The sequence below is a fragment of the Muntiacus reevesi genome, chromosome 9 (genome assembly GCF_963930625.1).
Source record: "Muntiacus reevesi chromosome 9, mMunRee1.1, whole genome shotgun sequence".
Classification (NCBI taxonomy): domain Eukaryota; kingdom Metazoa; phylum Chordata; class Mammalia; order Artiodactyla; family Cervidae; genus Muntiacus; species Muntiacus reevesi.
Genome location: NC_089257.1, coordinates 13,034,060 through 13,060,011, shown reverse-complemented (window position 1 = coordinate 13,060,011; position 25,952 = coordinate 13,034,060). Strand labels below are relative to the sequence as shown.

Genomic DNA, 25,952 nt, shown 5'->3' with positions numbered 1-25,952 from the left:
ACGGGTTCAATCCTTGAGTCAGGAAGATCCCCTGGATGTGGGCACGGCAAACCGCTTTTGTATTCTTGCCTGGAAAACCCCTTGGACAGAGCAGCCTGGCGGGCTGCGGGCCACAGGTGGCAAAGATTCGAACAAGAAGCATAGCACACACGCACTTTATTTAAGGAAGTTTTCCAGTTTTTAATAGAATATGAATACTTGAAAAAACAGGAGTTGATGCATAAATGAATAATTAGAGTATTTTGAGCATCAGTAATACATAATACATAATAATACATAATACAAAATTGATTTTAAAAGATCACTACAATATTAAAATAATAAATACAAATGAGATTTAACAAGAGTACTATTGTATTTGAACAGCAATCTGAGTTTTAATTCAGAAATATAAGCTGTAATTTAAACATATATATAAATGTATGTATGTATTTATGTATGCACACTAAGGAACACTTTACAACAAGTTGCAGAAAAGGATTCTCTCAAATAGAAATTTATAAATTCCTTAGTGTTTCTTAGTGTGCATACATAAATACATACATACATTTATATATATAACTCCCTCAAAACCCAAACCGGGTTCATGTGCATTGACTAGGGTGTTCTGCTTGATATTGAGGGAAAAGAAGTAACTGATTTTCTTCTTTTCTTTCAGAAAACAAAAAATATTGCATTTTCCAAATTTTTCAGCAAAGCTTTCAATAGTATGAAAAGCAGGCAAAGGTATTAAGGGAAAAAATAAAGAAAATCTTAATAGATATTCAAATATTCTACACAAAAATTTAACAAATTTAATCTAGCAAAATATATAAATAATAATACATCAGTGACTAGCTTATCCCTAAAAAGTATCATAAGTTTAATATTTAAAAAATGTTTATATACATACCATTTAATTCACCTCAAGTACAATCAAATACTTAGGTAAAATCTAAGAAAATATGGAAATCACCCAAGTGTAGTGAAATACTTTTGTGAAACTAAGAAAAAAATTAAGAAGATCTGTATATTGAAAAGTACAAAATCAGTTCACTTCAGTTCAGTTCAGTCGCTCAGTCATGTCTGACGCTTTCCGACCCCATGAATCGGAGCACGCCAGGCCTCTCTGTCCATCACCAACTCCAGGAATTTACTCAAACCCAAGTCCAGCGAGTTGGTGATGACATCCAGCCATCTCATCCTCTGTCGTCCCCTTCTCCTCCTGTCCCCTATCTTTAGCAGCATCAGGGTCTTTTCCAATGAGTCAACTCTTTGTATGAAGTGGCCAAAGTATTGGAGTTTCAGCTTCAACATCAGTCCTTCCAATGAACACCCGGGACTGATTTCCCTTAGGATGGACTGGTTGGGTCTCCTGGCAGTCCGAGTGACTCTCAGGAGTCTTCTCCACACCACAGTTCAAAAGCATCAACTTTTCAGTGCTCAGCTTTCTTCACAGTCCAACTCTCACATCCATACATGACCACTGGAAAAACCATAGCCTTGACCAGACGGACCTTGGTTGGCAAAGTAATGTCCCAGCTTTTTAATATGCTATCTAGGTTGGTCATAACTTTCCTTCCAAGGACTAAGCGTCTTTTAATTTCATGACTGCAATCACCATCTGCAGTGATTTTGGAGCCCCAAAATATAAAGTCTGACACTGTTTCCACAGTCTCCCCATCTATTCCCCAGGAAGTGATGGGACCAGATGCCAAGGTCTTAGTTTTCTGAACATTAAGCTTTAAGCCAAATTTTTCACTCTCTTCTTTCACTTTCATCAAGAGGCTTTTTAGTTCCTCTTCACTTTCTGCCATAAGGGTGGTGTTGTCTGCGTATCTGAGGTTATTGATATTTCTCCCGGCAATCTTGATTCCAGCCTGTGCTTCTTCCAGCCCAGCGTTTCTCATGATGTACTCTGCATATAAGTTAAATAAGCAGGGTGACAATATACAGCCTTGATGTACTTCTTTTCCTATTTGGAACCAGTCTGTTGGTCCATGTCCAGTTCTAACTCTTGCTTCCTGACCTGCATACAGTTTCCTTAAGAGGCAGGTCAGGTGGTCTGGAATGCCATCTCTTTCAGTATTTTCCAGGTTATTGTGATCCATACAGTCAAAGGCTTTGGCATAGTCAATAAAGCAGAAGTAGATGTTTCTCTGGAACTCTTTTGCTTTTTTGATGATCCAGCAGATGTTGACCATTTGATCTCTGGTTCCTCTGCCTTTTCTAAAACCAGGTTGGATATCTGGAATTTCACAGTTCACCTATTGCTGAAGCCTGGCTAGGAGAATTTTGAGCATTATTTTACTAGCGTGTGAGATGAGTGCAATTGTGCGGTAGTTTGAGCATTTTTTGGCATTGCCTTTCTTAAGGATTGGAATGAAAACTGACCTTTTCCAGTCCTGTGGCCACTGCTGAGTTTTCAGATTTACTGGCATATTGAGTGCAGCACTTTCACAACATCATCATTTAAGATTTGAAATAGCTCAACTGGAATTCCATCACATCCACTAGCTTTGTAGTGATGCTTTCTAAGGCCCACTTGACTTCACATTCCAGGATGTCTGGCTCTAGGTGAGTGATCACAGCATTGTGATTATCTGGGTCGTGAAGGTCTTTTTTGTACACTTCTGTGTATTCTTGCCACCTCTTCTTGATATCTTCTGCTTCTGTTAGGTCCATATCATTTCTGTCCTTTATTGAACCCATCTTTGTTTGAAATGTTCCTTTGGTATCTCTAATTTTCTCGAAGAGATCTCTAGTCTTTTCCATTCTGTTGTTTTCCTCTATTTCTTTACATTGATCACTGAGGAAGGCTTTCTTATCTCTCCTGGCTATTCTTTGGAACTCTGCTTTCAAATCAGAATATCTTTCCTTTTCTCCTTTGCCTTTCTCTTCTTTTCTTTTCACAGCTATTTGTAAGGCCTCCTCAAACAACCATTTTGCCTTTTTGCATTTCTTTTCCATGGGGATGGTCTCGATCCCTGTCTCTTGTACAATGTCACGAACCTCTGTCCATAGCTCATCAGGCATTCTGTCTGTCAGATCTAATCCCTTAAATCTATTTCTCACTTCCAATGTATAGTCATAAGGGATTTGATTTAGGTCATACCTAAATGATCTAGTGGTTTTCCCTACTTTCTTCAGTTTAAGTCTGAATTTGGCAATAAGGAGTTCATGATCTGAGCCACAGTCAGCTCCCGGTCTTGTTTTTGCTGACTGTATAGAGCTTCTCCATCTTTGGCTGCAAAGAATATAATCAGTTTGATTTTGGTGTTGGCCATCTGGTGATGTCCATGTGTAGAGTCTTCTCTTGGGTTGTTGGAAGAGGGTGTTTGCTATGACCAGTGCATTCTCTTGGCAAAACTCTATTAGCCTTTGCCTTGCTTCATTCCATACTCCAAGGCCAAATTTGCCTGTTACTCCAGGTGTTTCTCGACTTCCAACCTTTGCATTCCAGTCCCCTATAATGAAAATGACATATTTTTGGGGTTTTAGTTCTAAAAGGTCTTGTACGTCTTCATAGAACCATTCAATTTCACCTTTTTCAGTGTTACTGGTTGGAGCATAGGTTTGGATTACCATGATATTGAATGGTTTGCATTGTCATTTTTGAGATTGCATCCAAGTACTGCATTTCAGACACTTTTATTGACTATGATGGCTACTCCACTTTTTCTAAGAGATTCCTGCCCACAGTAGTAGATTTAATGATCATCAGAATTAAATTCACCCATTATAGTGATTAGCAAAATGAAAGATGATCAAAATGAGATGCTAAACATATTCAGTTTAGAGTTGGAAGACTAAATGTGGTAAAACTCCTAGTTCTCTCTAAAGTGATCTATAGATTTAATGTAAAGTCCATGAAGTTTCAGCAGATATTCTATAGACACAGTTCAGAGCAGTCGTTCAGTCATCTTCATCTCTTTGCGACCCCATGGACTGCAGCAAACAAGGCCTCCCTGTCCATCAGCAACTCCTGGGTTTACTCAAACTCAAATGCATTGAATCCGTGATGCCATCCATCCATCTCATCCTCTTCATCCCCTTCTTCTCCTGCTTTCAGTCTTTCCCAGAATCAGGGTCTTTTCAAATGAGTTAGTTCTTCGCATCAGGGGGCCAAAGTATTGGAGTTTTCAACGTCAGTCTTTCCAATAAATATTCAGGACTGGTTTCCTTTAGAATGGATTGGTTGTATCTCCTTGCAGTTCAAGAGACTCTCAAGAGATTTCTCCAACACCACAGTTCAAAAGCATCAATTCTTCAGCGCTCAGCTTTCTTTATAGTCCAACTCTCACATACACACATGACTAATGGAAAAACCGTAGCTTTAACTAGATGGACATTTGTCAGCAGAGGAATGTCTCTGCTTTTTAATAATCTGTCTATGTTGATCATAACTTTTCTTCCAAGAAGCCAGTGTCTTTTAATTTAATGACTGAAGTCACCATCTGCAGTGATTTTAGAGTCCCCAAAAAGAAAGTCTCTCAATGTTTCCTTTGTTTCCCCATCTATTTGCCATGAAGTGATGGGACCAGATGTCATGACCTTAGTTTTCTGAATGCTAAGTTTTATGCCAACTTTTTCACTCACCTCTCTCACTTTCATCAAGAGGCTCTTTAGTTCCTCTTTACTTTTTGCCATAAGGGTGGTGTCATCTGCATATCTGAGGTGACTTAGCACAGCACACCAATTTAAAGAATAATCCCCTGTGTTAAAAAATAAAACGAAAGAAAAATCAAAGAAAACATTTTACACTTGCACAATGTACTATTATTTTTAGTTTATTTACATATTTTATGTAACACAAGAAGACACAAAAGATCCCCTTTGCGTCACCCACTTGAGGAGACCATTACAGAACGAAGGGAATACTGACAGGCTTGCTGTCGAGGCAGAATGCATTATACCTGATCCCTGTCTGGTGGGATTAGAGTACACCCGAGAAACAGAATCAATAGGAAGCGAACTAAGAGTAAACATAGAATGAGAAACACACAGCTAAATCTTTCTCATTTTGGGGGAATACAAATTGTTCTGGACTAGTAACAAGTTCATCTACTCCCTAGTTTCATTAACGTTTCCAATACCTCAGGGACAATCACAAAATTGCTTAGCATCTCCTCAGGGAGAGACACAGAGAGTGAAGAAGTTTCTGTAAATTGCTCTCACTACGCATATTCTGAAACACATGGAGGAGTCAAGACACAGCTTTTGTGACAGGTAAGCAGATAATATACTTCATGTGGTATCATATTTTACCAATATCCAAGTAATTTGGTAATCTGCAGTAGGGCACTTATTCTATAACCAAGCATATCAAAATATCAAGATTTCTGGTTGTTCTGTGTTCATCCTGTTATTGATAATGCACAAGCAGAACAGGACTGCTCCCCTTTTTCTTTAGATTAATTTACACATATTTTCACCAGTGCTGATGACAACCTTTGAAACATCAGTGCCACAACATTTATGTAATATTTATGTTTTATATCAAGACTTCAATATATGAATTTGTTGTTCAGTTGCTAAGTTGTATCCAACTCTTTGCGATCCCATGGACTGCAGCATGTAAGGCTTCTCTGTCCTTAACTGTCTACTGGAGTTTGCTCACATTCATGTTCATTGAGATGGTGATGCTAGTCAGCTATCTCACACTCTGCCACCCTTTTCTTATTTTGCCCTCAATCTTTCCCAACATCAGCATCTTTTCCAATGAATCAGCTCTTTTCATCAGGTGGCCAAGGTGTTGAAGTTTCAGATTCAGCATCAGTCCTTCCATTGAATGTTTAGTGTTTGTTTCCTTTATGGTTGTTTGGTTTGATTTCCATTCAGTCCAAGAGACTCTTAAAAGCCTTTTCAGCAAACAATTCAAATAAGAAAGGACAAAACTGATAGATAAGACAGCCTAAAGTGTACGAAGTTATATATATATATGCAGAATTATGAAGTGGCAAGTAGTCAATTTCCAGGTTATTGTCTTTCCAAATCTTTAGTTACTGATTCTGAGTGTTTCTTAGTCTCCTCTCAAAAATTGTATATTTAATTAACATTTAAATGGACATGTAATTTTTTTCCCTGATCTTTTGATGAGAAAAATGGGGATTTCCCCCTTGCATTGAGATGTGAAAATTAATTTTTGGAGCCTAAGGGACTTTGACTATCTAATGTTATGGTGATGATATAATGTCCAGCATGTTTCCACTGGAATCAGATAGAAAACACATATAATTTTCTCAGACTATGATTTCAAAAATGAATCATCAGAAGATCAACACAGATAGCAAATAGGAAAAAGTAATATGATGCTTTCCATATAATTCTGATGCTGTTAAGAATAAGCTTTTCTTATTGTAAGAATAAGTCCTTAATTATCTTAAAGGAAAATCAGCACATGCCAGTGTAATTATTTATTCCTTAGCCTTTCAAAATTGCACTTAAACAAGATTTATATGCCTTCTTTCATTACTTAAAAAAAAATTAATTATAGCTCAGCATTTCTGACATAAGAAATTAATGTACACAAGGACATGTCATCAGAAGCTCACAGCCTTGTACACAAGATTTATTTGAGATGTTTATTTCCCATAAACATATTTATAATTTAACATTATAAAGTATTTTTATTTTTTAATAAATTTTTTGAATTATTAAAATTCAGAAATTCCTCACACCACTGTTTTGTTTGTAATTAGGAAGTTACATGATGAAGGAGCTTGATGGACTACAGTTCATGGGGCAGCAAGGAGTATATATATAAGGGTAGACACTGGTTGCTTAGATGATAAAGAATCTACCAGCAATGTGGGAGGCCTGGGTTTGACCCTTGCGTCTGGAAGATACCCTGGAGAAGGGCATGGTAAACCACTCCAGGATCCTTGCCTTGAGTCCCATGGACAGAAGAGCCTGGTGGATTCCAGCGCACGGGGTTGCAGAGTCAGACATGGCTGAGCAACTAACACATACATGTATTTTATTTTCCCAGTATCCTATTGTGTAATATAGTGATTTAAAACTTATTTGTATATAATGTAGAAAATGTCTTTATCCAAAAGTAATGTTTACAAAATTTTATTATATAAAACAAATTCCAGTGACATCACTTTCTCTCAATTTGCTCAATTTCCTTACAATATCTTTGGTTCCTCCTTGACAAAATATATATTACGTGTTACAAACAACTTGGAATATGCTAGCTAAAGGTTGTTGCTGATCCAGAGGCCAGGATTCTTGGCCTCCGGAGGAAACGAATCCAATCTGGGGTCAGAGACGAGGCTGGATCGCTCAGAGCTTTTGTGTAATAAAGTTTTATTAAAGTATAAAGGAGATAGAGGAGGCTTCTGGCACAGGCATCAGAATGGGGCAGAGAGCACCCCCTGCTAGTCTTCAGCTGGATGTTACATAGTCACTAGCAGTCTGTTAATGAAAGAAAGGAATGTCTTAAAACTCAGAATGGTGCCAGATAATTCATCCCAGCCCATAAAATGATTGACTTGAATCTTGTAGAAGGGCAGATTGCCATACAGTTAGGGATAGCAAGAGTTTGAGCAACCATCTGTAACTTAAAAGCTTTCATGTGACTAGAAACAAATCCAGTTACACCGTTACAGATGCAGGGAGCAAAGAGCAAAAACAAAACAATCAGAATTATTGCAATTAAGATAGTTTTCCACCATGGGGAGCTAGTTAACGTCTCCCAAAGTGAGGCAACTGAGGCTTCAGGAGTATCCATGGCCCCGATCATCTTGTTCATGTGTTTAGTAAAATGAGTAACATTAGTGCTCATATCAGGTATATATGTGCAGCATTGAGTATGAATGATGGCACCAGTTCCTCCTTGCGCAGCTGTCAGAATATCTAAAGCCAATCTGTTTTGTAAACCACCTTTCTAATTTGTGCTTGTTCAGCAATTAAGAGCTAAAATCACTTTTTGAGAATCTTGTAATGCCTGTTGAGTAAAATCAGTCAAAGCATCCACTTGTAGCATAACATCTGTAGTTCCCAAAGAGAGTACAGACACTGCAGCCAAATAATCATACCAGTGAAATACAGACCTTGCCCACTAAGGTTTAAGGTGAGGTAAGTTAGCAGGCTTCTCTGGAAGCTCTGAAAATATAAAGCCGTGAGTAAAGGCTAGACCCAGGGTGCATCTCCCTATCCAGCCAGGGGGAAGCCAAGCCCATAGGTAGGAGCCGCATATCCAGGAAGTCCCGTTTGGAGCAAGCCAGCGTGACTAAGATACCCAGTCCCAATCAGTGCCTGGCCAGACAAAGGGAGGTCCTGAACTGGGGTTGGAAAACACGGGAATGATTGCGTTACATATTTCCTGAGGCAAAAATCCCGATTGTTTCCAACATTGTAATTAAGTTGTTGGCTAACTTTGGGGGATGGCTCTGTTTGTTCCCAGCATATAGGGGCAGTAGATATTAGACGTCCTTTTTCAGGAGTTAATCATATAACCTCATCCCATATTTGATAAATGTTGGGTAAAAAACCATCAGATCTAGACCTATTTGTCTTATATGCAGCAAAATAGTCATTAAACTGAGACAGTGTATAATCAAAATTAAAAGTCACGTTATGTCCATAGTTAAGGTACAAAGTATTACACCAGTCCATTCTAGGGTTGTTAGATGTCATCAGATGAAGAAGAGGCATCACATGTGATTGTTGTTGAAGTTGTTCGCAGACTTGGAGAAAGTCTTTTCCTTGAAGTGGAGATGTCCACCACGGGAAGCCTTCCACCATTGCAGAGGGGAGCACTCCGCAGACACAGCAGTTAGACTGATTGTGGAATGCAGCATAGGAGTGAGCCCAGGACAGGAAGGCATTGTCTTGAGGATCAAAGGGCAGACTCAGGATTTCTGGAGTCAGCAGAAGTAGGCTCACATAGACTATCAGGCCCATCTGAAACATACAAAGTCAGAGCATAGAAAGTAAAGACATAAAATGACGTCACTTAGTTCTGGTCAGGATGCCACCTCTTGACTCGAGTGTGATGTACCCATGAATCAATTCCTGACACTTTGACAGCTGTGGGGGAAGAAAGAATAACCCGGTAAGGGTCTTCCCCGAGGGGCTCGAGGGATGAGCCCCCAGACCCCAAGGTTTTTATGAGGACCTCGGTTCCTGGCTCAAATAGAGGCTTGCTTGACTCAGAGGCTGGGTCAAGAGTCATCTCCTGGAGTTCTGTTAATGCCTGTTGAAAAGCTGAGAGTTGAGTTACATAACTAGTTAATTCTTTAGGGTTAGCAGCTAAAAGTCTCTCAGTCTCTCTGAAATGCTTAATAGGTCCTCCTGTTGCTGTTTTAAACTTCCTTTCTTTCCATACTGCAGCATGAGCATGTAAAGTCAAGCATACTTAGAATCAGTGTAGACATTTACTCGCTGCCCTTTGCTTAACTCTAGAGCTCGGGTCAGAGCCACAAACTCCGCTAACTGGGCCCTGGTTCCCTGGGGGAGATTTTGCTTCTAAAACCTGTTCAGCAGTCACCATGGCATAACCTGCTTTACGCTTTCCATCCCGCACAAAAGAGCTGCCATCTGTAAATATTTCCATGCCAGGATTGTCTAATGGGGTATCCATTAGATCTTCCCGAGCTACAGAGTTTAAAGTTAGGAATTGGGAACGATTGTGATCAGGTGTATCATTTTTCTTCTCAAGAAGGAAAGTGGTAGGATTTAATTTCCACAAACTGTAAGCTTAGTTACTGGTCCTTTTAACAGCATGACTGATATTGAAGAAGTTTACTGTCTGTCATCCAAATACAACCCTTAGTATTTAAGATTCCACTTACATCATGAGAGGTCAGTACAGTAAGGTTTCATCCATTAATTATTTTTTAAGCTTCAGTTCAGTTCAGTTGCTCCATCGTGTCCGAATCTTTGCGACCCCATGAATCTCAGCACGCTAGGCCTCACTGTCCATCACCAACTCCCAGAGTTTACTCAAACTCACGTCCATCGAGACGGTGATGCCATCCAGCCATCTCATCCTCTGTCGTCCCCTTCTCCTCCTGCCCCCAATCCTTCCCAGCACCAGAGTCTTTTCCAATGAGTCAACTCTCCACATGAGGTGGCCAAAGTACTGGAGTTTCAACTTCAGCATCAGTCCTTCCAATGAACACCCAGGACTGATCTCCTTCAGGATGGACTGGTTGGATCTCCTTGCAGTCCAAGGGACTCTCAAGAGTCTTCTCCAACACCATAGTTCAAAAGCATAAATTTTTCGGTGCTCAGCTTTCCTCACAGTCCAACTCTCACATCCATACATGACCACTGGAAAAACCATAGCCTTGACTAGACGGACCTTTGTTGGCAAAGTAATGTGTCTGCTTTTCAATATGCTATCTAAGTTGGTCATAACTTTCCTTCCAAGGAGTAAGAGTCTTTTAATTTCATGGCTGCAGTCACCATCCTCAGTGATTTTGGAGCCCCCAAAAATAAAGTCTGACACTGTTTCCACTCTCTCCACATCTATTTCCCATGAGGTGATGGGACCAGATGCCATGATCTTAGTTTTCTGAATGCTGAGCTTTAAGCCAACTTTTTCACTCTCCTCTTTCACTTTCATCAAGAGGCTTTTCAGTTCCTCTTCACTCTCTGCCATTTAAAGCGTCAGGTGCTAATAAAACCGGTGCCCCGATTACTCTTAGGCAGTGAAATTACATGAAATTACATCTAATTCTTTGCTTATATAAGTAATAGGTTACTGGTTGTGTCAAAACTCCCAAGGCCATACCTTTTCTTTCAGTGACAAACCAATTAAATTCTGACCCTGTGGGCAAGCTCAAAGTGGGAGCTTGCAGGAGAGCAATCTGAAGAACCTTAAAAGCCTTTTGAGTATCTGGAGACCAAGCCAGTTTGCCGGTTTGGGCCTGCTGAGTTTCAGCTATAAGTTTATATAAAGGCCGGGCAAGTTTCCCATAGCCTGGAATCCAAATACGACAGTAGCCTGTGATTCCCAAAAATCCTCTCAATTGTCTTAAAGTCATAGGTAGGGGATGGTTTAGTATAGGTTTAATTCTCTCAGGGCCTATGGCCCTAGTCTCTTCTGATATGATTAGGCCCAGATGTCTAACAGATTGTTGACAAAGCTGAGCCTTCTCTCTTGATGCCTTGTAACCGCAGCCTGCCAGAAAGTTTAAGAAATCTTCTGAGGCTTGTGAACAAGCTTCCTCTGTCTCGGCACAGAGCAAAATATCATCTACATATTGTAACACCACCGCTTCAGAGCTATTAAAGTTTTGTAGATTCCGTGACACACTTTGCCAAATAAGTGAGGCCTCTCACAAAATCCCTGGGGCAAAGCTGTCCAGGTTAACTGAGAAGCTGGCTGCGTGGGGTCTTCAAAGGCAAATGGAAATTGACTTTCCTCTGCCAAAGGCACTGAATAGAAGGCATCTTTTAAATCAATTACTGAGAAATATTTGGCTCGTTCAGGAATTTCAGACAATAGAGTATAAGGATTAGGCACCACGGGGTGTAAAGGAACCACAGCCTCATTTATTATTCACAAATCTTGAACTAATCTCCACTTATCATTTGATTTCTTTATACCCACAATAGGCGTGCTGCATGGACTGTTACAGGGAACTAACAGTCCCTGCTCCTTTAAATTCTCAATGATGGGTTTTAACCCTCCCTTAACCTCAGGTTTCAGTGGATACTGCTTCTTATGTGGAAATAAGTTCGGGTCTTTGAGCTTGACCACTATAGGAATAGCATTTTGTGCTCGACCCACAGATCTTCCATCAGCCCATACTCTAGGATTCACGTTTTGTTCAACTAAAGGGAGAGAAAGGGAGGGCTCCATATTCATGAAAACAGAGGCATGGACCTTGCTCAGTATATCCCTCCCCAAAAGGGGTGAGGGTGATTCTGGCACGATAAGAAACTCGTGTGAAAATAGCACAGAATCCCAGTTGGAAGATAAAGAATAACGGAAATAATACCTTTTGGCTCATCCAGACAGTCCCATTATGGAAGCGGATCGGGAAGAAATTGGGCCGGGGCTTCAGTAAGCACAGAGTAAGCTGCCCCAGTATCTAAAAGGAAATTGACGGATTGGCCTCCCACTGTTATCAATACCCGGGGTTCCTCAGGTGTAATTAGGACGGGAGCTTGTGTGGGGACCCCCGGGCACCTTCAGTCCTGATGGTCTTGAGAGTCAGACCCCTGAGACCTACGCCTCGGGGGGCAGTCTCTCCTCCAGTGTGGTCCCTTGCAGACCGGACAAGGAGCCAGGGCGGCTTAGATGCCTGAGGGCAATCCCGCTTGAGATGCCCCTCCTTTCCACAGCAATAGCAAGCCCATCCGTTTTCACCTGGGTTCTTCTGGGGGTTTTTCTCAGGCTGTTTAAGAACGGTTTTCATAGCCATTGCGAAGGCTTCTGCCTGTTCCTTCGTCTTTCTCTGCCTTTCTTTCTTTTCCTCATATTCCCTTCCATAATAGACTGTCTGAGCCAGTTGTAACAGATTATCTAAAGACTGATTTGGTTCATAGGCCCGTTTTGATAACTTATGGCGAATATTTGGAGCTGACTGAGTGAGAAATCTATCTTTTAAGATCACTTTTCCCTCATTTTCTACAGAACCGGTCTAATTGTAAAGCAGTATTATACTTAAGAGACCCTCCAACTGGCCACCATTCGCCATCCTCCAGTGGGTACCGCGGCCATGCAGTATCACACAGGAAGACCAGGTGTGTCTTCTTTAAGTCCTGGGGATCAAATCCATCCCAGTTTTTCAGGATACAGATCAAAGGAGTGAGGCTGGAATTGTTAGCTCCCATCTTGTCCTGAAGAATCCCGGTCGAGCCCCTAAGATGAAAGGTTGCTGCTGAACGATAAGACGCTGGGATTCTTGGCCTCCAGAGGAGATGAATTCAATCTGGGGCCAGAGACGAGACTGGATCGCTCAGAGCTTTTGTGTAATAAAGTTTTACTAAAGTATAAAGGAGATAGAGGAAGCTTCTGACACAGGCATCAGAAGGGGGCAGAGAGCACCCCTGCTAGTCTTCTGCTGGATGTTATATAGTCACTCACAGTCAGTTAATGAAAGAAAGAAATGTCTTAAAACTCAGAATGGCACCAGGCCCCTCATCCATAAATTGCCTTTTGTGATAATCCTGGCACCAGATGATTCATCCCAGGCCATAAGAAAATTGACTTGAATCTTGTAGAAGGGCAGATTACCATACAGATAGTTTTGTTTACATAGATTAGGGGAACAATATCTGAGTATAACATACTGGTTTGTCAAGTAGGTTCTGAGCCATTTGGGGGAACTTGAAGTCTGAGTCTGGGGTACATTAACATAGCTTAAGACAAATATTTCCATAAGAAAAAATGTATTGCTTAACTCAAGGTTTGAGAATAGTTAGCTTCAGGTGAAACCAGGTGTCATGGCAGCACAGCATTTTAAGAGAAACCTTCTTTTCAATTTGTATAGAGAAGGAAAAAAATATCGCTAGTTTGTTTCCTCCTGCCACTTATGAGAGAGAAGAATGTCTGGCACTTGCAGCCTATTTCCTCCATTTGGAGACCCCTGCCTTCCTGCCTGTTACCCTCTCACTAGCTATATTTAAAATAATCTTGAGGGAAGAAATGTGCTAAATTTTAGTTAAATATACATTACATATATGAGGTAAGGTAGTCCATAAATTATTCAAAAGAAGTGATGGTCCCCTTGTAGTCATGGAGTTGGGTCACAGTGAGGGAAACTGGGCCCTGTTACCTGAACATAGGTATTCAGCCAATTCATCATCATGATAATCATGACAAAAAGTTAAGTCACCAAGAAATGAATTTATACGTACCTGTGTAAGCATAATCTATTTTAGGTAAACTGCTGTCTCTACTAAGAAGTTAAAAACAACAAAATTCCTGTGTAATTAATTTTGAGGGTATTTCAGTTACCATGAATATCTTGAAATATTTTATTTTTGATTATCTTCACAACAACCCTGCAAGAAACTGTTGATTTTGGTGATGTATATAAAGATATTTGCAAAATTTGCACTTGCTAAATATTCCTTTGTTTATACCAAAATATAGGAATAACTTATGTATATTTCTTAGAAAATTCCTTATATGAAAACAAATGTCTAATATGTTCTGATAGAATTTCTTTACTTTTACACCTCTGTCCAATATTAGTCAATCCATCTTGTACTATCAAGAGACATATGGTCTTTCACATAAATATGCTTGTATACAAGGGCTACTAAATGTGTCCACACACAATTGCAAATAGGATTTTAAAAATGTATGCAATTCATACATGACTATGTTATACTATATGATTGTAATTATGCAAGTATAATTATAATTACAGTAAGTCCTCTACATAATAACGGGTTTCCTTCTTAGAGCATGTTTGTGAGTTTGTCTGCAGGATTCCTTGTGTCTCAGATGGTAAAGAACCTGCCTGTAATGCAGGAGACCAGGGTTTGATCCCTGGGTCTGGAAGATCCCCTGGAGAAGGGAATGGCATTTCAGTCCAGTATTCCTGCCTGGAGAATCCCATGAACAGAGGAGACTGTGGACCACAGTCCACGGGGTCACTAAGAGTCAGACAGGACTGAGGAGCTAGCACTTTCTTTTTTCATCAGCAAAGTTACTCTAGGTCCCCAACTAATGCAATTGACTATGTGGTACTGAGCTGTAATAGGTTTATAGCACCCATCACCTTGTTTGTACACTTGCTTCCAGATATCCTAGGATAGAAGTAAAGATGCTGTATTATAGTACAAGCTGTTGTACAGTAAAGTACAAAAGAATCACAGCCGCATGGACACAGGGGCGTTGTAATGTACGCCAGACCCCTGAACTAACTTACACAACTGTACACACGAAAGCAGGCTTGCCTCTTAGAAAGCTTGCAAATTAAGGTTTATAGTTACAGAATTGAGAGCATATAATGTATAATAAAAAAGTTGTCAAGAAATAAAGGTTATGTCAGTATGTTTCCTTTCTGCTTCCTTTATCTACTTTTATATCAATCTAATATCTACAGATGTGTCAACGTTTGCCAAAAACAGCCATTTGGCATTTGAGAGAAGGGAAAGTTGCTCAGCTGTGTCCAGCTCTTTGCAAGCCCATGGGCTGTAGCTTGCCAAGATCCTCTGTCCATGGAATTCTCCAGGCCAAGATACTGGAAGGGGTAGCTGTTCCCTTCTCCAAGGAATCTTCCCAACCCAGGGGTCAAACCCAGGTCTCCCGAATTGCAAGCGGATTCTTTCCCATTTGAACCACCAGGGAAGCCCAAGAAAAGTGGAATGCTTCATCTATACCTTCTCCAGGGGAATTTTCCAATACAGGAATTGAACCAGGGTCTCCTGCATTGCAGGCAGATTGTTTATCATCTGAGCTACCAGCAGAGCCTGCAAAAGTGAAAGTATCTGTTGGTGGGCCCTTTGTGATCCCATGGACTCTAACCACCAGCCTCCTCCGTTTATGGAATTCTCCAGGCAAGAATACTGGAGTGGGTAGCCATTCCCTTCTCCAGGAGATCTTCCTGACTCAGGGATTGAACCCAGGCCTGCTGCATTGCTGGCAGATTCTTTACCATCTGAGCCACAAGGGAAGCGTCATAATTCTTTCTGGTTGGGTCTACCATAATACAGTATTATATTTACAAGTGCCATTGGACTATAACCATTTGAAGCCAGCAGCACCCTTCCTCCATCGGTGACAATCAAAATGCCTCAAGATATTATTGAATGTTCTTTGGGGAACTGATTTTTCCCATTGGAAAATGACAAACTTAGCCCTCTCTCCAACGGTATTGCTATCTCTGTAACCGTTTCTATTTCTATAAATGTATGCTTTACTTCCAGGAGGCAATCATTTTAATAGAATTTAAAATTCAATTTATTATATTTATATTAACTTTGAATGCTAAAAAAATCACCAGGATTTAAAGCATAACACTATTTACTATTCTGAGGTCTCTATCCAGCATATGTTTTCTGATAAAATGGAAGAACACAACAGAACCATGCTGAGTGAATTCATCCTCATGGGAGTCAGAGACCGCCCCGAGCTGCAGGCTCCACTGTTTGGGCTCTTCCTCATCATCTACGTGACCTCAGCGGTGGGCAACTTGGGCATGGTCATCCTCACTAAGGTGGACCCCAGGCTGCAGACACCCATGTACTTCTTTCTCAGGCACCTGGCCCTTACTGATCTGGGTTATTCCACAGCTGTAGGACCCAAAATGTTGGTAAATTTTGTTGTGGATCAGAATAAAATCTCCTATTATTTGTGTGCTACCCAGATGGGTTTTTTCATCATGTTCATTATTAATGAACTTTTTATCCTGGTGACAATGTCTTATGATCGCTATGTGGCCATTTGTAACCCTCTGCTCTACACGGTCATCATGTCACAAAGGGTGTGTAAAGTGCTGGTGGCAGTTCCCTATGTCTATAGCACATTCGTGTCTCTGTTGATCACCATGAAGCTTTTTAATTCATTCTTCTGTGGCTATAATGTCATCAATCATTTCTACTGTGACGATTTCCCCTTGTTATTTTTGCTTTGCTCAGACACACATGAAATTGAACTCATGATAATGATTTTCTCAGCTTTTAATTTGATTTTCACCCTTACGGTAGTTCTTGTGTCTTACCTGCTCATCCTTGCAGCTATTCTCAGGATGAAATCTGCAGAAGGCAGGTGGAAGGCTTTTTCTACCTGTGGATCCCACCTGACAGCGGTCACCGTGTTCTATGGCACTTTGACATTTATGTATGTGAAACCCAAGTCCAGTCATTCCTTTGACACTGATAAAGTGGCGTCTATATTCTACACTCTTGTTATTCCCATGTTGAATCCTTTGATTTACAGCTTAAGAAACAAAGATGTAAAATATGTACTACAGAAGATGTGGAGAAAACTATTTAGCATCTTTTCGTAATGATCAGTGTCAATGTGATTTCTACAAGCTAGGTTAAGGACTTTATACCTCATTTTTTGTGTTTTCAAAGGGGGAAAACAAACACAAGAGTTTAGATATTTAGAGAATAACTATGTGCCATTCACACTTCTATGTGCTATAAATTTATTAGTATAAGAAAAAACAGGAAAAATATTTGCCATCTTTGATAAGAGATGAAACATAAGCAAAATATGAAATCAATTTTAGAATACAGTGGAATGAGTTAGGACACAATAGACCGTAAGAGCAGTCAAGGAGAGTAAGCTATGTAAGAGTGATGAAGAACAGTAGGTACAAAAGGAGAATGAAATGACTTTTAGGGTAGTCAGCCTTTAGAGTAAACTTTAAAGTATCTATTTGTGTTTGTGTACACGTGTGTGTTTTGTGTTAGCATATTCACTCCATTTCGGTCTTCATGTTCTTCCACAAGGTGTGTTAAAAGCAACCTCAATTCCTCTTTTAAGAAGTAAAAAAGAGGCAGTTTCATGATTTTGTCTATGCTGCACTTATAGTGAAAGTGTAATGTGAACTGTAGCAATTGATATATATCTTATGATATCTGGACTAACTTCCTTCAAACCGTCACTAAATCCCCCATTTTTTGTTTACTTTTAGTATTTTTAACATTCAAGACATTTTCTTTACATCAAGGAAGGACTAGACTCATTCCTTTGTTCACCAACCAAGAAGTAGAATTTTCTATGTAGTCAACTAAATTTCAATAAATAACACTTATTGAAATAAAATAATTGTGTGTATGCTGTTTCTGCTGTTCAGTTGCTAAGTTATGTCCAACTCTTTGCAACCCCATGGACTGCAGAATACCAGACTCCTATGTCCTCTACTATCTCCCAGATTTTGCTTGAATTCATGTCCATTGAGTCAGAGATGCTACCTAATCATCTCATCTACTACTTTCTCATCTTCTTTTCCTTTTTCCTTCAATCGTGCCCAGCATCAAGGAAATATGCATAATGTCATATAAAAATATGGAGAAGGACTTGGCAACCCAGTCCAGTACTCTTGCCTCGAAAATTCCATGGATGGAGGAACCTGGTAGGTTACAGTCCATGGATTCGCAAAGAGTAGGACACAACTGAGCGACTTCACTTTCTTTCTTTCTATAGTTTCTTTTGGAGAAGGAAATGGCAACCCACTCCAGTGTTCTTGCCTGGAGAATCCCATGGATGGAGGGGCCTGGTGGGCTAGAGTCTCTGGGGTTGCAAAGAGTCGGACATGACTAAGTAACTAACACACATACACATATAAAATAAATATTCCCAAAAGTTTTTACAATTGATTTTTAATTAGGAAAAAAGTATGAACAATACACATATAAGTAAAATAAAAATATTTATTTCTAGGAAATTATGTTGACAGAAATGCAGTAAAATAGCTGAGATAGTGGTGGCTATTGAGATGATTAAAATGCTTAATTTTATATTTTTGTTTATATATTCTCCCCAAAACATCTTAAATGAATAGTTATAACTTTCATGTTCTTCCCTATAGCTCAGATGGTAAAGAATCTGCCTGCAATGCAGGAGACCTGTGTTCAATTCCTGGGTCAGGAAAATCCTCCGGAGAAGGGAACAGTAATCCACTCCAGTATTCTTGCCTGGAGAATCCCATGGATAGAGGAGCCTGATGGGTTATGGTTCATGGGGTCACAAAGAGTCAGACAGGATGGAGCAACTAACACTATAACTTTCGTAATGAAGAAAGATATAGTGTCTAATATCTGAATTTTAAAAATCAACTGTGACTAAGCATACATAATATCCCATATATTTCATTTATTTTATGCTACTTTGTTATATTCAGTAGACATATCAGTTATTTAAGGAAGTTGGCTAATTTTCCACAGAATGCAAACATTGAAAATTAACAGTTTTACACAAATGATAATTTGAATGGACATTTTTGATGTCAATATAATTTAATGCATAATACAATAATATTTTTTAAAATAAATGGAATTAGATAAAAAGGAAATTACAAGGAAACTTTACCAATGCCATTATTTCTTTGAAATAGCAATTTGTGCTTAAGGCGAGAATGATATGAAAGGATATAATTTAAATATATATGTTGATGTGTTTGGACACCAGGACACACTATTAAAAAGTCAAGAATTAAGATGATCTCAAGCAGAAATTTGTGTTAACATAACTCCACTCCAAAATCTGATTCAGGTGCCTTGATTGCAAAATTCTACATAGTGTTTAGGGCTAAAGAAGTAAACAAATAGCTTCTAATTCTTTCAGAAAACTAAAGAGAAGGTACATTTCCTAACTCTACTTGGAAAGCTTTCCTGTTTTAAAAGTGCAAGAGAAGCTATTTTAAGAAAAAAATAATAGTATCAGTCTTAACATATATTCAAAAATTCTAAACAAAATCGTACCAAACTGATTCTAGCAAAATATGGAAACAATAATGCATAAAGAGAAAAGAATATATTTCACGTTAAAAAATCAATTTATTTACATGGCACTTAAATCTCCACAATATTAATTTAATGAAATAATTGAGTAGAAACTAAGAAGGCACGTAAATTACCCAAGCTAAAGGAAATGTTTTGGTGACACAAACAAATAAATAAATACATAAACAAGATCAGTATACTGAAAAGTACAAAGGGCTGAGTAACAAAACCAAAGACAAACTGAATGGTTGGTAAACTTTCTCACTTCACATAGTTTAATACTGAAAACAAGCCACATGTCTTTCAATGAATGAATAAGGTGTATCATCATGTAATAATATTCAGCCCTGATAAAGGAACGGGCATTGATATACTAAAAGCCTGAATGGACTTCAAGAAAAGTATGCTGAGTGAACACAGCCTATTGGTAAAGATTACACATGGTATTTCCTTTATAAAACATTCTCAATGGTTAAACCTATAGTGATGAAAACCTGCTTAGCATTTAGGTTAAAGACAAGAATTAGAGGAGAGAATGGGTGTGGCTGTGAAGAAATGACATGAGCGGTATTCATGTGATGAAGTAAGTCTGCGTGCCGACTCTGGTGTGGTTATACAGCTGTGCATATATGATAACACTGAGGAGGGCATGTGATTACGTAGATGAAGATACACAAATTAGTACATGCAAGTCTGATGAAGTCTGAACAAACTCAGTGGATTTTACATTGATAGTTTCATGGTTATGAAATTGTACCGGTTTATGCAAGTTGTTACCACTAGAACTAAAATGGACAGAAGACTCTGTGTTCTTTTATTGAAACCTTCTTGTGATCCTATAATTACTTCAACATAAAAATATTTAAATATCAAGTTTAAGGCTACCTGGGACAATGTGGGATAAGAAACAGTAGTCTATATTTCCATAACTCTAGGAGATGGATTGAAGAAGATATTGTTGTGGTTTAAATCAAAGAGTACTCTGCCTATATGTTCTTCTAAGGGTTTTTTAGTATCTGGTCTTACATCTCGACCTTTAATCTACTGTGTATAGTGATAGAGAATGTTCTAAGTTAATTCTTTTACACACAGTTGCCCATTTTCCCCACCATCATTTATTGAAGAGACCATCTTTTCTCCATTACAGAGTTATTTCCTACTTGATTGTAGATTAATTGGCCATAAAGGCAAAATCAATAAAGAAAAATCCATGAATTTTAGCTTAATAAATAGCGAAAAGTTACAGCATAGATAAACCACAAATAACTACTGAATTACATTCAGCAATGCACATTTACAGCTCATTAACAAGTTACCTTCTTGTGGAATACATGGATTATGTGAGACACGTCAGAACATATGTCAAGGTAGACAAGAAGAGCTGGAGAGGATATTGCACATGATGGAGAAGCAAGAAATACTGAAATATGTCAAAGGCAAGTCCACTCCAGTACTCTTGCCTGGAGAATCCCATGGACGGAGGAGTCTGGCTACAGTCCACAGGGTTTCAAAGAGTCGGACATGACGGCAGTCAGCAAGTACAAAGACAAATACAGGGCAAGAGAAGTCCAAAACAGACAGGTGATGATGACTCAGTGTGAAGTGGGAATGAGAAATGAGAGTAACTAATTTCCCTCCATAGAGTTAGAAAAAGGAAAGAGTATATATACAAAATTTATTATTTTTATTTCATTTAAACATTTAAAAAAACCCCCATAGAACAGCAATTCAGCACAGCTTTTGTCATCTAACGAGAGAGACTATTGGAGGGCTAGAGGAATGCCGCCGGGTTTGTCTTGTGGATGAAATATCTTAATCCAGATTCCTATATGGCTGTACTAGGGTATTCCAGGGAGCATAATATAGATATACGATAGACAGATACATAGATGTTTTTAAGAAAGTGTGCAATGTTATAATGGGAGCTGGTAAGGCAGAAATTTGTGGGCCAGGCTGGCAGACAGCACTAGCTGATGCTGAGGACAAATGCAGGAAACTGAGGCAGACTTTTTTGTGGCAATCTGAAAACAAACTTCCTTTTTCTTTGGGATTCCTCACTCTTGATTGAAAGAGTCTCACCATATTCTGAAAGGAAATCAGCTGTACTCAAAATCTACTGCTCAAAAAGTTTATCGCCTCTAAAAAAGTGACACCTTGACTGATATTTAATTAAACAACTGGGTAGCATAGTCTTGCCACATAGACACAGAAAATAAACTTTAGCATCATGTGAAGAAGAAAATTAATCAAGAGTAAAAAGTAAAATGGAGCACAAAAATACCTGTAAATATTCTAACTCATTGGTGCATATAAATTGTCCTGGAACACTAATAAAAATACCCACTCCCTTGTTTCTATTAGGCTTTCAAATGCTTCAGGGGCAATCAAGAAATTGCTTGGCATCTCCTCAGGGAGAGTCTCAGAGGATGGAAAAGAATCCATAAATTGTTCTTACGATGCATGTCATAAAGGATATGAGGAAGCCAAGACAGAAGTTTCATGACAGGTAAGCAGGATAGCTCATGTAGTGTCATATTTTATTAATAATTCTGAAGATATTAATAAGAAAATACTTTTATTTTATGATAAACCACAGCAAAATAAGAGAATTTCTGATTTAATTCTGTGTACACCTTGCTATTGTTAATATACAAGCAGAATAGGACCTCAACACTTTTTCTTCAAACTAATTATACAAATATTCTCACAAACACAAATGAGCATCTTTGAAACATCAGTGCCATGTTGTTTATGTAATATTTATGCTTTTATAAATACTTAAATATGCAGATAAGAAATAAAAAGTGTAACACAAGAAGCCTAACTAAAGGGTTAAGAATAAAAATGAAAATCATGGCAGAATCATGAAGATGCAATGGTTAGTTTCTAGTTAAATTTTCGTCAATCTTGGTCTCAGACATTTTTCTTATTTTCTTCTCAGAAATATTAATAATGAAAGTCACTCAGTCATGTCTGACTCTTTGCATCCCCTTGGACTATATAGTCCATGGAATTCTCCAGGTCAGAGTACTGGAGTGGGTAGCCTATCCCTTCTCCAGGGTATCTTCCCAACCCAGGGATGAAACCCAAGTCTCCTGCATTGCAGGTGAATTCTTTACCAGCTGAACCCCTAGGGAAGCCCAAGAATACTGGAGGGGGTAGCCTATTCCTTCTCCAGCGAATCTTCCTGACCCAGGAATCAAACCAGGGTCTCCAGCATCGCAGGTGGATTCTTTACCAGCTGAGCTACCAGGGAATTAATACAAAATTTTAAAAATCTGTAAATTTGATTTTTTTCTGACATTTTAAAAGCAAAAAATGGGTATTTCTATCTTATATTGACATGAAAAACAATTTTTGGTGGTTAGGAATTTTTTAAGTATTCAGGCTTATGGTTGTATTATGATATATAACATGTTCAGTTTCCAGGGGAATCGGAAACAAATACATATATTTTTCTCAAAATGGATAGTCTTAAAAAATAATAATCAGATAATTGATCCCCAAATAAACACATTAAGAACACACTAAATACATGATATTTGAGGCATATTTCCAAATACTATTGACACGCTGAAACATTTCTCATTTATCTTCCCAGAAATTCTGCAATAAAGGAAGAGCTGGTTTTTCCAATATGGAAACATAGAGTAAGATTAGTTATATCATTTTTTTAAAGCTTTCCTTTACATATACCACAATTGTATGTACAGCTGACTCTATCTATCTATGTCTATTTCCTGGAGTATTTCCCAGGATATATACAAGTAATTTCTACTACAATCTGTTAGAGTTTTCTTTTGAAGACTTAAGTCCTATGTCAAAAGTGTTAACTGCTTCATCCTGCACCATCTGCATTCACAAAGGGTCTCACAAGACTTTTACTATAAACTGTTTGAATGTTTCCATAGATTATTAAAATTTGAGTTTAGTTTTTATTATGTAACCAACATATATTAGCTAGTTAGTGTTAGTCGTTCAGTTGTGTCTGACTCTGCGGCCCGACTGTAGCCTCTGTCCATGGAATTCTCCAGCCAAGAATATTAGAATGAGCAACCATTTCCTTCTCCTTGGAACCTTCCTGACCCAGGGATTGAACTCAGGTCTTCCACATTGTAGGTAGATTCTCTACTGTCTGAGCCATCAGGGCCTGTAGTTTGATAATGTAATTATGTTGTTGATGATTTTTGGCCGCTGTCATGCCTGAATCTTTTGCAACTCCATGGACTGTCGCCCTACCAGGCTCCTCTGTCCTCAGGATTTACCAGGCCAAAATACTAGAGGGGTTACCGTTTTCTTCTCCAGGAGTTCTTCTCAACCCAAAGACCGAACTAGCTCTCTTGCATTAGCAGAAAGAGTCTTTACAACTGAGCCACCTGGAATGCCCTAATTATGTTATCATTATATAAATGACATCCTAAATTTTTAATTATCTTCTGTAAAATTAACATATAAAGTAGTTACCTTTTTTTTTTTCATTTTTACCTCCTATATCTTTGTATCTATTTGTATCTGTCTATAAAAGTCTTTGTGAATCTTGACCCTATTGATATTTTGTATTTGGTAAATTTTTGTTTTTGGTGTTGGGATGCTGATTCCAGTAGCATCACTGGACTCTAACCATTGGAGACCAGCAGTAGCCTCCCTCCAATATCTGTAATTACTGAAAACAAATTTCTCAAAAGATTATCAAAATTATTTGGAGAACAAATCTTCAACAGTTGAAAAACCACTGATTTATTTCTATTGCCAACCCTATTTCTATCATCACTGATTATCTATCATGTATCTATCATTGTCATATATATTTATATATATATAACATTTTAAAATACCCCAAACTAGAAATTCAAATTTATCATATTTGTATAAGTTTTGTGTACTAAAACAACACAGACCGTCCCGAACTGCAGGCTCCACTGTTGGGCTCTTCCTCATCATCTACGTGACCTCAGCGGTGGGCAACTTGGGCATGATCATCCTCACTAAGGTGGACTCCAGGCTGCAGACACCCATGTACTTCTTTCTCAGACACCTGGCCCTTACTGATCTTGGTTATCAACAACTGTGGGACCCAAAATGTTGGTAAATTTTCTTGTGGATCAAAATAAAATCTTTTACAACATTTGTGCCATTCAGGGAGCTTTCTACACTATGTTCATTACTAGTGAGATTTTTATTCTGGCAGCAAATTCCTATGACCACTATGGGGCCATCTGTCACCCTCTTCTCTATACAGTTATCACGTCAAAAAGGGCATGCTGGATGCTGGTGGCAATCGCCTATGTCTATAGCACATTTGTCTCTTCTAATCACTATAAAACTTTTAATTTATCCTTCTGTGGCTACAATGTAATCAGACATTTCTACTGTGACTGTCTCCTTTTGATATCTTTGCTTTGTTCAAATACATGTGAAATTGAACTGATTACTCTGATCTTTGCAGGTTTTAATTTAACTTCATCCCTGCTAATAGCTCTTGTGTCTTACCTGCTTAATCTTACAGCTATTCTCAGGATGAACTCTGATGAAGGAAGGCACAGGGCTTTCTCTTCATGTGGACCCCACTTGACTGTGGCTACAGTGTTCTATGGGAGTTTGATATTTACATATGTTCAACCAGAGTCCAGTCATTCCTTTGATGGTGGTAAAGCGCACTTATATTTTACATGCTGATTACCCCCATGTTAAATCCCTTGATCTACAGCTTGAGGAACAAAGATGTAAAATATGCTGTTCATAGACTATGGGAAAAAGTATGTAATATCTTTTCTTAAGTTCATTTTGCTGTGTGGTTCCTTGAATTAGGCCATGAACATTGACATTTTTTATGTTTTCTCAGAGGGAAATGCAAGGATAAATGATTTCAACATACATTTAGAGACTGACTTCTGTGCACCAGTTAAACTTCTGAGTGCTCTGAACATTTAACAAATGAGCAACATTCTAGTTGTTTTTGTCTCCTTACATATGAAGTCTGCTGCTGCCGCTGCCGCTGCTAAGTCGCTTCAGTCGTGTCCGACTCTGTGCAACCCCATGGACGGCAGTCCACCAGGCTCCGCCATCCCTGGGATTCTCCAGGCAAGAACGCTGGAGTGGGTTTCCATTTCCTTCTCCAATGCATGAGAGTGAAAAGGGAAAGTGAAGTCGCTCAGTCGTGTCCGGCTCTGTGCGACCCCATGGACTGCAGTATGAAGTCTACTCTATGACAAATAGGAGTCTTGCCTCTCTTTCATTTGGGTCACTTGCCACAAATTTGGTTAAAATGTGTATCATGTTTTGATTAAGATACATTGTTTGACTCTATGCATTTGGTGATCCTGCTTAGAGAAAGCAGCATGAGATGATTCTATGATTTGAATGGTGATAGTTCTAGTGAAAGTGTAGTGTAATATTCTGTAATCTATAAATCTGCCATGTCTTTTGAACATACTTCTTACATAACTCTCTTTAACTTTCCTAATGTCGTTTTTGCTTATTTTGATTATTTTTTAACATTCAATAGATTTATTTACATCATAGAGATATGGGGCTGTTTTCTATGTACATCATCAGGATTTAAAATAATCAATGCTACAAATCAAATTTGAATAAAAATA

The 25,952-nt window shown here is 38.7% G+C and overlaps 1 protein-coding gene and 1 pseudogene across 1 annotated transcript; one reads left to right on the top strand and one right to left on the bottom strand.

Annotated features, from left to right (window-relative positions):
* Positions 1–7,432: 7,432 nt before the first annotated feature.
* LOC136175676 (endogenous retrovirus group PABLB member 1 Env polyprotein-like) lies at positions 7,433–8,892 on the bottom strand (annotated as a pseudogene).
* Positions 8,893–15,965: 7,073 nt separating this feature from the next.
* LOC136174712 (olfactory receptor 8K3-like) lies at positions 15,966–16,907 on the top strand. Its single transcript, XM_065944895.1, has one exon. It carries the CDS (start codon positions 15,966–15,968, stop codon positions 16,905–16,907), a length of 942 nt encoding a protein of 313 aa, XP_065800967.1.
* The last annotated feature ends 9,045 nt before the right edge of the window (positions 16,908–25,952 follow it).

Bases quoted from the DNA above. Each gene is read 5' to 3' on its own strand.
- LOC136174712 (XM_065944895.1), top strand. From the start codon at position 15,966: ATGGAAGAACACAACAGAACCATGCTGAGTGAATTCATCCTCATGGGA.